The 13,901-nt window shown below is 44.3% G+C and overlaps 1 protein-coding gene across 5 annotated transcripts in view; it reads right to left on the bottom strand.

Annotated features, from left to right (window-relative positions):
* lef1 (lymphoid enhancer-binding factor 1) overlaps positions 1-13,901 on the bottom strand; it is a 106,727-nt gene that overhangs the window by 11,550 nt on the left and 81,276 nt on the right. For 4 of the 5 annotated variants that reach the window (XM_034087062.1, XM_034087089.2, XM_034087137.1 and 1 more), the window contains 5 exons: positions 7,839-7,968; positions 4,341-4,425; positions 2,221-2,340; positions 1,339-1,501; positions 499-606 (listed from right to left, as the gene is read on the bottom strand). In XM_034087062.1, the coding sequence (XP_033942953.1) occupies positions 499-606; positions 1,339-1,501; positions 2,221-2,340; positions 4,341-4,425; positions 7,839-7,968 (606 nt within the window). Of the gene's footprint in view, positions 1-498; positions 607-1,338; positions 1,502-2,220; positions 2,341-4,340; positions 4,436-7,838; positions 7,969-13,901 lie in introns of all 5 variants that reach the window. The other variant, XM_071203579.1, reaches the window with a different exon arrangement.

Here is a 13,901-nt window from a genome sequence, read left to right as displayed (position 1 = left end):
ACATTCATACACGCCACAAACTGAGACAGATGACAACAAACGCAAAGAAAACACCCAAAACAGACTGCACCTTAAATCCAGCTGACCCTCCCACATTTACAAACATAATGGGCAGCTAATGGAGCAAAGGTGGCTGCTGCCGAGCGCATGATGCAGCCGCCTCGCTCCGACAGGTGCTTTTTACATTTACAAGCTCCATGCTGATATGGAACATCAAAGACTAGCATAACCATTACCAGGCAGTTTTCACTCACAATAATAATGCCTCTGATACTATAATCCATTTTACTGCAGATGGTAATATAATCACAGCGGTATGAATTACACATTAGGCTGAAACAAAGAAAGGGACCCCATTAGCATGGAGCCGACTGGTGTGAATTAGTGTGTGTCGTTATTGCGTGGACAATACGTGCAACGTGGACATAAACAAACATAAATCAACATACACACACGCACTCACTCGCACCGTTGCCAATCTGTTCTGTTGATACTTACATAGTTGTCTCGAGCGGACCAGCCTGGGTAGAGCTGCATGTGGAGCTGCCGTTCCTTGCGCGCTAACTCATAATACTTAGCTTGCTCTTCCCGAGTTAATGCATGCCACTGTTTCAGTAAAAAAGGAGATCAGGGGGGAAAATAGCACACAGTCAATTACTGGCATGCACTTGTCCCCTGCATAGAGAACGGTGCTGGTGTTTTGGCAAAAAGAAAATCTTTTCAACTTCCAATCGTTTGGTGTAGGATAAAAGGGAGAGAAGGGAGAAGGGGACACATGATGAAGAGATTAACATGCGCAAGAGTCGGAGGGGGGAAGAGAAGGAAAAAAATAACTTTGATTTCATATCAAAACACTGGTTCCAATTTAGCGGCGCTTTTTATTCAAACTATGTCAGCGAGCAATTACTCCATGCAGGCCACAAACCAGGCTTTGCTGTGGCTGGCTGCCTCGACCGCCAGGCCTATTCGTTAAGGCTTTTAACATGGCTCTGCGGTTCCACTCTTTTCCCAATCCTCAAAAGGAACACATTTTGTAATTTACAACCGTGCCATTATCCAGGCATATTTTATTAAAAGCCAATTTGATTAAATGTCAGTTAGATAGGCAGTCTGTATCTATGCCGCTGAGAGGGAAGTAATTGGCTAGGGGAATCATTATGACAATAATCACAACTAGTTCATAAAGAGGCTGCATGTTAGTAGAGATGGGAATCTTTGTACTTTTTGAACTAATTGGGCAGCGCATGGAGACTCCTTAGAGCTGCGGCTCGAACTGTGATCTCCATTTAACTAAAAGAAAAAAAAACAGAGACAAAAACGACGGACTATCCGACCTACCCTTCGGCCCAGGATCTGGTTGATGGCCGCGCTCTCCTTCAGCGTGCACTCTGCCACCACATTCGCACGCATTTCTTTCATGTAAAGCATGAAAGCGTTTAGCGGCTTCTTGATGTGCGGTCTTTTGGGCTCCTGCTCCTTTCTCTGTTCGTGCTGGGGCTTCCTGTAAAGAACAACAACAACACAATGTGAATGGGGGGGACAGGGGGGGGGGGGGGGTAAAGAAGAGCAGGAAACTAAGTAGTTGGAAAATGAGAGCATGAAAGAAGAAAGCAACAGAGGAGGGAAATTGTGGTGCCGCTATGGCGACACAAGCAGCGAGGGTCTGGTTGCTCTGCGCCAATGATGAGGCAGCGTGCGAGGGGTTTCCACGCCATGGGCCCCTGCCTCTTTAATCATGTGCAGTCCTTCATGCAGAGAGATTAGTTCACCAGTAATGGCAACCAAACCTTCTCGTCCACAGCACACTGGCGATAGCTTAGAGCCAAATGCTTGAACTCGCACACTGAAAAGACACCCTGCTCCCACTCCTGACTTTCTAACTTTCTGGAAGCTTGGCTGGCCATGAATAATGGAAATATCACTGATAACCACTTCAGGGGGCTCGCAGCACTTCCCACTGCAAACACCGAGCACTAATCTAGGACCTGAATCTGTTGCTGGCTAAGTGTGTTGTGATCCCTGAGGCCAAATGAAGCATAGGCCTGTTATCAGTGGAGCACGGGCCCTCGCCGCTTATCTCCTCACATCAAGGGAACGAGAACAAGGCTCTGACAAGAGAGGTTTGTTCAGCGACCGCCTACTGTAGTGTCAGAGAGCACAAATACCTGGAAGTATGTCGTCTCAGAGTGTGTGAGGGTATTTTGTGTTTGCAGGACTCACATGTGCATGATGTCTGTTTCATGCGGAGGCTCGTGTTTGACCTGATGGTTGACGATGGCCGGGTGGGGGATCCCTGTGGCGTGGGGACCTTGGGGGCCAGGAACCATGTGGTGTGAGAACCTGCAATTACAGCAGACAGCAGGCTGGGATTAATAAGGGAGGACGAAAAGGACAGTAGCATGGAAAGGGTGCCCTCGATGTGAAGGTGATAGTAGGTGCACACGAGGAACAGCGTACACAAACAAGGGAAAACTATTCCTTCACACGTATTTATTTTCTTGTGGTGGATTAGATGGCAGGGGGTAGTCGTCACTGGTAGTGGTAGCTTAAGATTAACGTTATTTTAGATGTTGATCTTTTGTTAGCATTGATTTCATCAGCTGAAGTGTTAAAAGAGAGGGTCACAAGGTACTAAAAGTTTTACTTATCAATTGATCTAGTGGCAATTTTCTTTTCTTTTTTATTATGTAACTTTTTATTTTTTATATCATAACTTAGTACTTCTTTTTTAATGCATGTCAAATATTTAACATGTGTAACATTAAGCTGTCTGTGGCTCTTTTTCCTGCTGTAACTATTCAAATGTCCCCTCCGTGGGACTAATAAAGATATTCTGATTCTGAATTATAAATCCTTTTGTTGTTAAAATGTCAGTAAAATGTTTTAAAATGGCTGGTTTAGTCAGCCCAAAACCCAAAGATATTTACCGTACTTTTCGGACTATAAACCGCGACTTTTTCCCCTGGTTTTTTTGTACAGCTAACGGCCACTAGGGAACCTCCTAAATCTATGGATTTTACAGGTAAAATTAACCACCTTTAACTCTATGGGCTCTAGGACCGGTCCGCGCCCGCCACCTTTAAGCTCCAGCAGGAAAAGCTGGAGGCCGGAAAAGAGTGAGACAGGTAGCGCGCCAAAGTAAAATTGGAACCGAGAGACAGAACGAGAGCAAGACAGACGGACAATTTAGCTGCTGCGGCTTATATGCAGGTGCGCTTTATAGTCCGAAAAGTACGGTAGTTAAATAGGATTTAAATCTCCATATCTGAGAAATGTGTTTATTTGACTACATGTACACATTTGTTTTGCACACTACTTAATTTTGTGTCCAAGAAACTATAGTAACAATTAAAGGGAGGCACTGAATGTGTCCATGAGATATGCTCGTTAGTTATGAGTTATACTCTAGAACTACGATAATCAGACAAAATAGAGGGAAGTGACAAAGAAATGTATTGTGGTAATAAATACTTTGAAAATCTGAAACAATAAATAATAGATTTGGTTTCTGGTTATAAGTGGGTCCATATTGTGTGTCTTCACTCTCCATTTCGTTCCATTTGATTCAACACATCACTTCATCACGATGTGGTCGTGTTTCAAAAAGCTGGTTGCTAGAAATGTTTGTTGAAGTCACAAGGTTTTTTGTGGAGCATGAAATGTTAAGATCAGCAATGTTTAGTACTGCAAACACAATGCTTCTTTATTCCAGGTGACTTGTTGTGGGGTAAAAACTACAACTAAGGATCCCGACACTGAATAGGCTCCTTAGGTAGAAAACATAGCTAAATCAACAATAAGCTAATATACCCTAGGTGTTCAGGTTTAGAATCCTGTCTCAGCTTCAATGTCGCCTGATCCTGCAACTTACATCTGGCTTCACTCAGTGTGCGCCTAAAGCTGTGTCTTTACAAACATATCGCTGACAGAGGAAGAGAACGCGAGGTAGAAGAAAGAGTGAGAAATGTCGAGAACAAGAGAGGAAAAAGTCAAAAGGAACGACAGTGACAGGACTGTCGTCAAAAAGAAAGTACTTCACAAACAAGTAGTGCCCAAAGAGAGCTTGTAGGGTGCTTTGATGGGGGTCAAGCAGCCATATGGTTATGCAGGGGCATGTATGTGGTGATGTGTTTGACATGTGCTGGGCACAGAGGGGCTGTGTGGCTGAAGCTGCAGCAGAACAGCAGGAAGAGCCAGAGGCAGACTTCCCTGTGTCGCTGCAGGCCAGCCTTCCTCCAGTCACTACACCGAGTGCATCTGATGCAAAGAGACAGGAGACTAATCGCTCCTTGTTGACATGGACAAACTGTGCATGCAGCATTTGCTTTTGTCTGACTCACCATCCCAGCGGTGGCGTGATCTGCCCGACTCCTCCAGGAGACAGGGAGTAGAAGTTGGACATGTCTTGGTGATGCCTCTGCATTCCTAGACAAACAACAATTGCATACAAAGGGACGTTATTATACAAGTTACATCTTCCACATGTGCCCATGTCCATCCTGGGGAGCCAAGTACCAATCTACATGAGCCGAAGCACTGAGAATCAGAGACTGGCAGGTGACCAAAGTTAGAAGGTGTGAAAACTAAAGGAACTCTTTTTAGTATAAAGTGAGACCATGTTTTGCCTGGTGGCCTTCATTAGGATCATAAAAAAGGAGGAGCATGAAATACATTACATTTAAAGGATATAAAAGACAACAAATCATATACAAACAATTACCAAAAGTTAGCATTGGAAGCTTTGTGTTTACATATTCTTTGATCAGACACTGTACACTACTACTTACTTTAATATTATGAGTTATTAGAACATTTTTCTGGAACACAACTTTTTGAGTTAATTTAATTGATTGACTATTTAAGTATACATTTGACTGTAGCTATTTCTATTGTTTATTAGTATTGTGTGTGTGTGTGTGTGTCTGCTTCCACAGTTATGGTGTGGACATACCTGCAGTTACAGTAGGTGGATCTGGCTCTTCATTACAGTGGTTAATATATAATAAACAAGATGTGACCACTTTTAATTATATCAATTTAAAAGACTTAAGGCAATCGTGTAAGTTCATTGTTTTGGGTTTAGGTAACTCTTGCGTTCATTTCCCCCGTTTAAATCTATCACTCCCCACCTTCCCGTCCTGCTCTAATACAAGTCAAGGACGGGCCACGTCGTCAGGCTTGAAGACGCTTCTTGACTTCACATTATCAACCGGTAAGAAAGGGATGATATTTCCCCCGCTAAACTAGAGTCCTCCAAGAGCATTTCAGGGTCTTTAATCTGGTTAATTGAGACTTCTTCTTTGTGCCAGAGCTTTCCCTGTAGACACTGGATTGACTTGGACTAACAGTCGGTGGATCTTCAGGACTAAGCTCCTCCATCTCCAGCTCGCCTGCTCCTACTGGGTTTCAAGGTCAAGGGGTTCCTGTTGTGTAATAAGAGGGGGCTGTAAAACACCTCAAATGTAACTAAATCTAGAGATAATCATGTCTTGGGAGTAGATGTCAGGAAATACTGTGCATACACGTACAAGTGCAGTGTGCCTCCATGTTTGAAGAAACACACAGACACACACACACACACACAGAAAAGAGGGCAAATGCCTCCAGATTAGCACCATTTTCTAATCCCTGCTGGAGCCAGTCTTTTCTCCCTGGCTCTATCTTTTTCCTTTCTCTCTCCAGGCTGTGGTCTGGAGGGGCCTCCCTCCTCGGAGAGGCAGGGCGAGCGGGGGGCTTATATCTCTAAAGCCAATGTTGCAGCGGAGGATTCATAGCACGCATTGCACTACCCCCTGCCATCTAATCCACCACCTAACACTCCTGAGGGCCCTCCTGAGGGCAGAAGGGAAGGAGGCAAGGGGTGAGGCGGTGAGGGAGGCGGAGAGAGCCCCGGCGTGTTAACCTTGTCACTCACACCCCTAAGGTGCCTAATTACTCCCCACCCCCTAATTCACACGTTCCCGTTGACACCCAACAGCGCTTCACACATGCATTTCCTGTCAAAACCCTACCATGCTTTTCATTGTAACACCTGAAAACAATGTATTTTCAATTAGAGCTTTATTAAAAACCATATACGGTTTAAATGTAAAATGTTCAATCCCCCCCCCCCCCACCTCTGCTCGACCTTCCATCCTGCATTAGAGCTCATAATGAGAAAATCCATGATTGTTTTTCATAATTAACGAGCAGATCAAAGTCTGAGCCCACTAAGGAAGGCAGAGCTGCGATTGGTCGATATGAGAGAGCGAGAAAGGAAGAGAGAGAGGGACGGCAAGAAAGCGAATAAGAGAGATTTCCCTTTTAAGCATCTTCAGCTTGACTGCTGCTGGTACACACACATGAATATGCCTAGGGAAATCATTTGCAGCGTATTCCGCAACTCGATCGCTTGGACATGGATTTCGGTTGGGCTGCGAGTGCAAAGATCAAATATAGTAAGAAAAAAAAAAAAGACCTCCGGGGGTCTTTTGGCTCTTCTGTGTTTGTCAGAAACTTAGTGGACGAGGATGGACCAACATGACGAGGAAACGGGGAACATTACTTCATGAATTGTACTACATGACAACACATTCCTTCAAAGTGTGCACAGTCTATTTATGGCTCAATTCTCTGTAACCAAAATGGATTCCTGTCCAAAAATATTAAACTAAAAATGTGTTTGAAGCCTGATTCCTCCGACATATGTGGGGCACAGCTCCTCGATTCATCTCACTGCCTTCATCTGACTACGCTGTGTACTCCGTTCTAACATTGTTATTTATAGCCAGTCCCTCAGAACATCCTAGCCTCATCTTCATCATCGCCTACATCCTGTCTGATCCTTCTCCTCCTTTTCAACTGGCAGCCGCAGGAGAAGAAAGCCAGGAGAAGAGAGGGAAAAGGTGCGGGACAAAACTATGGCGGGCCCACGTCTTTTTGCATTTGCGAGAAGCTGCCAAAGTCTCCAGCTGCCGCGGCGGGGCTGAGGATCCGTCCAAAGTGAGAGGAGCTGCTCGGCTGCTGTCAGAGCTGCAGCTTGATGTTGTTACTGAGCGGAGCGAGAGGGCAGCAGAGCTCAGAGTGAAGTCCCACAGGCCGCTTCAAATGAGCCGAGAAGAAGGATGGCTTTGCTGCGACACGTCTTACTTTGTGTGTCTCTTTTCTGACAGTGTTTGAACAAAGGGAGATCAAAATAAAATCTCAGGCGGTTTAGTTTAATTCTGACTGAGACATTGTTGAAGTATTTTTATATAAAAGCAGACTATTTCTGGATTGAAACAGTGGCTTTCAAACCCCGTTACTCTGAAAGTGTTTAAGACGTCCGAATGCCAAATTCGATTATAGTAACAATGCTTTGCGATAAAAGGTGTTATTGTGCAATTTCACCATTAAAACCCCAGTAAAATGCAATTCAGTCCATTAATATATCAATACTGCTTTAAATTAAAACAAACTGTCGCTTGAATATACTTTTTTCTTTAGATGTAGATCGTTCTAGCACAGAATGGGAATAACAGATTTGAATGATTACATTGAGTTTGCTGCAGTGAGGTATGTAGATTAGAAATGTGAGAAAAGGCCGCACTGGTATTTCATCCGTATCTGTATCAGCATATAAACTAAGTTGATGTTAGTCTTTGGTGAAAAATGTTGAATCTGTGCAACTCTAATGAGAAGTCCTCCTTTTTCCTTACTTAAAAAGTTCAGGTGAGAAATGAAAAGAAGGCCGTTTTAGTTTTGAAATATTGCGACTACTTTCTACTACTTTTACTAATTCATAAAGCAAAAGGACTGCAGTGGTTGTGGCACAAGCTAAGAGAGTTGCATCGGGTTCAGATCCGTTTAATGGTCTCTACCTTGTTTGTTCATATCCTGGGGGTGGGGACCAGAGTGGGGTCCTGGTGCGAAGTGCTCGTCGCTGTACGTGATCAGCGGGGTGAGTGGGTGGACTGCATGGGACGGCTGCACCACAGGGACTTTGTTGGACTGTGGAGAGAAATACAAGAACATTTTAAAACAATATGTAAGAGGGACAACATTATACATACGTTTTAAATGCATTATTACATGTAAAATATCTCCCTGCCATATGATCTGGGGACTGGTACGGCACATAGTGCGGGTGGTCCTATAGCATAGCTTTTGAAGAAACTAAAGTTAAATGTCTTCTCTTTTAGTAGCCTAAAAACGTTGTTCAGCCTACAGTATGTAGGTCGCAGGACTGAAACCCCTAACCCCTAAAGGTAGGAGGAAAAACAAGTCAAAGAAGTGCATGAGTATTTTTGAGACAGCAAAAGAGAAACAGAGCTGGAGCGAATCGGAGCGAGCAAGCGATAGAGCAAAAAGAGAGGGGGGGGAGAAAGGAGAGATTCGCCGGGTAGAGTTAGAGCAGAGGTCTAAGGCGGGAGATCAAAGGCAGTCATTAGCTGGTGAATAAGGGGAGTTCATTACAGAGTGAGAGCCGGGGGAAGGAGAGATGAGGGATGGAGGAGGAGGAGAAGGGGGGTGGCTTCGGAGAGAGTGCGAGTGAGACAGATGTCTGCAGCAGTGCTTAATGCAGGGGTAATCACGCCGACAGCGGCCCGACCACAGGACCCCCATCCCCGGCTGACTCACAGAGAACCTGCCTCCTGAAAACTAAAATAGACCCGGAGCCAGGCCCGAAGAATCCCGGCCCCAGCCAATAGCGCTTACATGCTTCAGCAGCAACGAAACACATGGCAACGCTTAGCCATGCTAAATCTGCTATGTGAGCCCGGAGCAGAGCTGGAGTCAAAACATCACCTCCACAGGACATACGGCTAATCTGAGAGACGTCAGTTCACTGCTGGGTGAGACGCGTCTTCTACCAAATGGCTCCCACAAGACTTGGATCAAAGGAGTTTCATGAAATCAGAAGCTCCCACAGGAAGAGTCACCACATTAATAATGTTGTCGGAGCTACGCGTCTACATTTAGCACGAGCATAAATGTCTGAAGAGACGATATAATCAAGGGACTGCTCTTTAGTAGCTCTCACTCCGTTGTCCTCGTGAGGTGTGTGCCAAGGTGACATTCCTGTAGTGCCAAGTGGTGATTGGTGCCCCTACACACACACACACACACACACACACACACACACACACACACACACACACACACACACACACACACACACACACACACACACACACACACACACACACACACACACACACACACACACACACACACACACACACACACACACACACACACACACACACACACACACACACACACACACACACACACACACGGGTGGCTGGAATGTCTGCGTTTCCCCCAAACCTCTCTCAGGCTGGCACCAGTCTCAACTTAATTCCCCCCTCTCCCTCTGGGAACGTCCCAACTGGGAACACAAAGGGCGGTGTGTGTGTGTGTGTGTGTGTGTGTGTGTGTGTGTGTGTGTGTGTCCATAAAGATCTCAGTATCCTAAACCACATGACCGATCATCTGCATCAGATTCTTTATCGGGATAAGAATCTCATCTCCTTGGCCAACTTCTTTCCTAGTTCCTAGATCCTCATATGCCATCATCCACATTGTAGAATCTGAGATGGCAACACACTGCCTTCAAAGAAGACAAATCCTGCCTGAAAACTAATTCAGCCATGATGAAGAGGCTTTTCTTATTAGCCCAGGTGAGTGTAGTTCTTTGACCCCTGTCAACAAGAGTCAAAGGTGACGGGATAATCTGCAAGTGTGGGAGTGTCAGACCACATCCTACTGAGGGGGGGGCTTATTAGGGAGGGCTTCAAACCCTAAAGGAGGACTAACAGGGGCTGGGGTTGGCTGGGACATGTCTACACCAGGGGCTAAATGATAGCATTCTCACCCATATTATTTTACGCCTCTCCACTCCCATTTGTTATACTGTGGGAATGAGATAAGAACCGGATGGATTACCATTTTAGCTCAAAGTCTGTATGAGAACGAAAAAGTGAGCGGAAACAAAAGTTTCTTATTCTTGATCACACACACATAAACTACGAAAGAAAAAGGTGATTGAGTCCTTAGCACCTAAGAAAGAGTGATTCTTCCATCATAGAGGAGATGCCCTCTTTTGTGATTTTCCAGGTTACAGCTGTCAAATCCTATTTTTCTCAACTTCTTAATAAACTGCTTCCTTTGTGGCAAAAATCCACCAGAGCAAAACCTGCAGGCCTCTGTGACCAATACACAATTTATGCTATTTGGGTTGACATTTACATAAACCGCATGCTGCAGCTAACCATCGTCTACTGTTGGAAGAAAGACGAGGGCGATGAATTGTCATTTAACATCTTCACATCTCTCTAAACGATCATACATTACGATGTGGAAAACTGTGTCGGGGTTAATGGAAAAATCCTCACATCTTTGAGCGTTACGTTAAAGTCTTCAAATGCCAACAGCCGTGATGGAGCCACCGTTATAATTCCTCCAGGTGGAGACGTGTTGGCTTGCGTCCCCTCTTCTTGCAGCTCTTGGCGAGTTAGCGCACAACAAGCACGACACCCTTTTACCAATGTCCTGCAGGAAGTAGTTGAAGACCCACAAGTGACCACAACGGTGAGTGGTCACTGCAATTTGAACCCCTCTCACCCCCCCCCCCATCCTGACTCCCGTAGCAGCAGTGGTGTTGCGATGGAGGGCGGCCATATTGGAGGTCCCCTTTATTGTATAGTAGAAATAATAGGCTTAGGATCTTTCTATTCATATTTTCAGGGAGAGTGAAAGAGGAGAGGCGGCGAGGATTGAAAAGAAAACGTTCCATTTGGAATTTCATATCCAGGCTTGGCCGGCCCTTCTAAAGAACCCCTCAGATGTGGTTTTAAGAGAAATTCATTGTGCGGAACTGGAGCTGGCAGGAAGCCCTCCATGGAGGAGACACTCCAGCGTGTTTCAGCTCCCTGTGAGCCAGTGACTTGGCGTGCCGTCTGAAATTGGGGGTGGGTAAGGGAAATGGGACGTTTCGTTTTTGTTTCCTTTTTTGTTTTTGCAGAGGGAGGGTTTTATCTGACGCCACGCCGGTGTCTCGGAGCTTGTATTGTGTCAGATTCCACCAGCATCTTGCCATGGTTTCTGAGCGCGAGTGTGTGTGTGTTTGTGGTATATGCAAAATCTATCCCTGCAATATTGCCTTTTTAGCATCTCTCTCCCTCTTTCCCCCTCACAGCACGGCTTTTGTACTCCACTCAATTATACCACTTCTGCGGAGTGGAAAAAAGGGAAAGCAGGAATTTTATAATAATCTTCTGTAATTTATATGCGATGAGGACTCTTCGCGCCTGCAGCTACAATCAAGTGTGTAGAAACCATGCGAGGCGTTTCACAAACAGCTGGGTAGATGGCAGCTCAAGTGGTGGCTATGGATTCCCATGCTGCTAAATCTTTCACTAAGGAGCCCTTGTTACCCCCAAACCCAACGTCACCTACTCACAGGATGTGCTGCATTATACAAGAAAAGGTGTATACAAAAAAAATAAAATAAAGCACAGGGTATTACTAAAATAAAACAAAAGTTGAGGCAAGAAATTGGTTTGTGTTTACAACCAGTATCATCCATTCATCGCAGTACATATCCTTTAAAAATGAAGGGAGGGAATTCTTTAAATAACTGTGAATCAGAGAGCACCCACTCACCACTGACTTTTTAAATATCGTTTCCACCCACAATGGTGATCACAAAGACGGCAGGATAACAAATGGAAAGCCTCTGTAAGTGCTGAAAGTTGAATCATGAATTAGGGTGTGCCCAGTGCAGAGATTGAACACAGTCACCATCAGACCAGGTGTTCACTCTCAGGTGTGTTTGTGTGCAAGTTGTTTGACCTTTGCCAAACAAAAGTGAGCAAACATTCTCTCATAGTAGCTTTCCAGTGCAGAAAAGAATGGGACCGCCCTCCCCCGTCCCTCTTTACCAAAACCAGTGGAGACCAACCTGAGGAAGCTTAAATAAATAACCAATTACCATTCGCAGAGTGGGTTGAACTCCACCAGCTTGCAGTGGAGTGCTAAAAATGGAATGTTTTATTGGCAGGATGGCCCCTCGGCCAGGGGGCTTAATGTAACGAAACCCAATTAATGGAGAAGAAAGCTGGGCCGCCAGCGAGCGAAGGAGCGCCACGCGCCCGGGGTAATGAGACGAACAAGCGAAACCAACCGCAGGGACAGGAGTGGAAGAGGCTGGGAATAACAGGAAAAGCCTACCCTGGAGAGACATCAACATCTGTGAAGCCCCCCCCTTCTCCTCCCTTCTTTTTATTTCAATCATAAATCCCTCATGCTAGTCAGAGTCCAACAGCAGCGGTGACTCTGAAGGCCAGTTGGTAAAATGTTTAAAAACACCAAAAAGTATTCAAAAACTTGAAGCAGTTCATGTTTGGTGAACTACTTAGACGACGAAAATAGTCACATAAGCAATGTTATGGTTTTAGTAGCAGCACTAATTTATCGTGTGAGCAAACTTGTCGCGCTGTCCTCTAAATAGCACCGTTACACCCACAGAAGCCACACATCACATTAACCACACACGACCGACACATGCCACTACATTAACATGGAATCCACACACACAAAAAACCCACTGAAAATACACAAGTAAGATACGGTCATGGTACACAGTGAAGGGATCAGAGACCGCAATAACCACGCGCCTAATTTAACACATACATGCTACATATGAGCACAAAGGAGCTATTACCAGCTGACTGTCTTCATCAAGCACAACCCAATAGAACGAGGTGGATTACCCATCATCCTTCAGTTGGCATGAAGAACGTGTGCTCCAAGCAAACCAATCACACTAGCTCTCACACTGACATTTTGAAAGTGCAAAGGAGATAATGTGTGTGAAATATGCCTGCCCCAAATGAAAAGGCTTTATCCGCTTTTTTAAAAGTGTTAAACTCTTCATTTCTATATGTCGTGGAGCTATTTAAAAAAACTAGAAGAGCAGCAACAGAACATTAGAAATGATCCAGCTGCTGTCTTTACTGTTAAGCCACAGCGAGTTAAGTAGAAACAGTGGAGTATACTATGACAGCCTTTCAAAGAGGCTTAAAATTGTTTAGCGCGGGGTCATGAAGGTTTGAAGCAGCAATATAGAGTTGGACAAGAGTTTAGTTATTTTGTATATTGGAATTTGGTGAAGTCATGCCACAGTCTGTATTTGATAATGCTGTGATGCATTTCAAATTGTGTCATTGTTTGAAACTTTGTTTGGTTGTGCAAATAGTTTTTTTAATGAAACTTGTAATGGATTTCTTTGTCGGTACATATGGCATTGGTTTTTTTGTAAATGTTAACAAATCCAATGAAAAGACCCAAACCAGCAACATGTTATTCCGTCTATTATTAATAATACAAAAGTCTGACACTCTTGAACAAAGCCCATTTGTTCCTACTGAAGAAGTAACAGTTACAAAAAAAACATGTCATGAATAAACTTTTTAAAAAGGCTAATTTTTGTTTTCAGAATATGTTCAGTTCAGTGCATTTACTAGGCACTATATTCTGCAGCGTAGCAACACACAAACTGCAACCGGATGCTTTATGTTGGGATAAACTACACTGCCCATGATTAATGGATGAAGTAACCCAGAGCAACAGTTTGGTTTGATGCTGATTTAGCATTCAGACTTCTGCTTCATTGTTTTACTCCAACTTTGAGACGGACAAGTAAGATACATCAGGCTTTGGCTACACATAAAGTACCTCTTAGTAGAATCAATATATTATTGGTTTTGGTCTTCTAATGGGATTTATTGATAGGAGGAAAAATACAGAACACCAACCAAGAGACTTTGCCTTTATGGTCTTTAACAACCTATTTGATTATTTCCATGTCATTTTGCATTCATTTTCCATTTGTTAATACCTCTTTACCTTGCATTATAGCACGATATTGATCACTC

This window comes from Pseudochaenichthys georgianus, chromosome 1 (genome assembly GCF_902827115.2).
Source record: "Pseudochaenichthys georgianus chromosome 1, fPseGeo1.2, whole genome shotgun sequence".
Taxonomy (NCBI): Eukaryota; Metazoa; Chordata; class Actinopteri; order Perciformes; family Channichthyidae; genus Pseudochaenichthys; species Pseudochaenichthys georgianus.
This window is presented reverse-complemented; position numbering and strand designations above follow the sequence as displayed.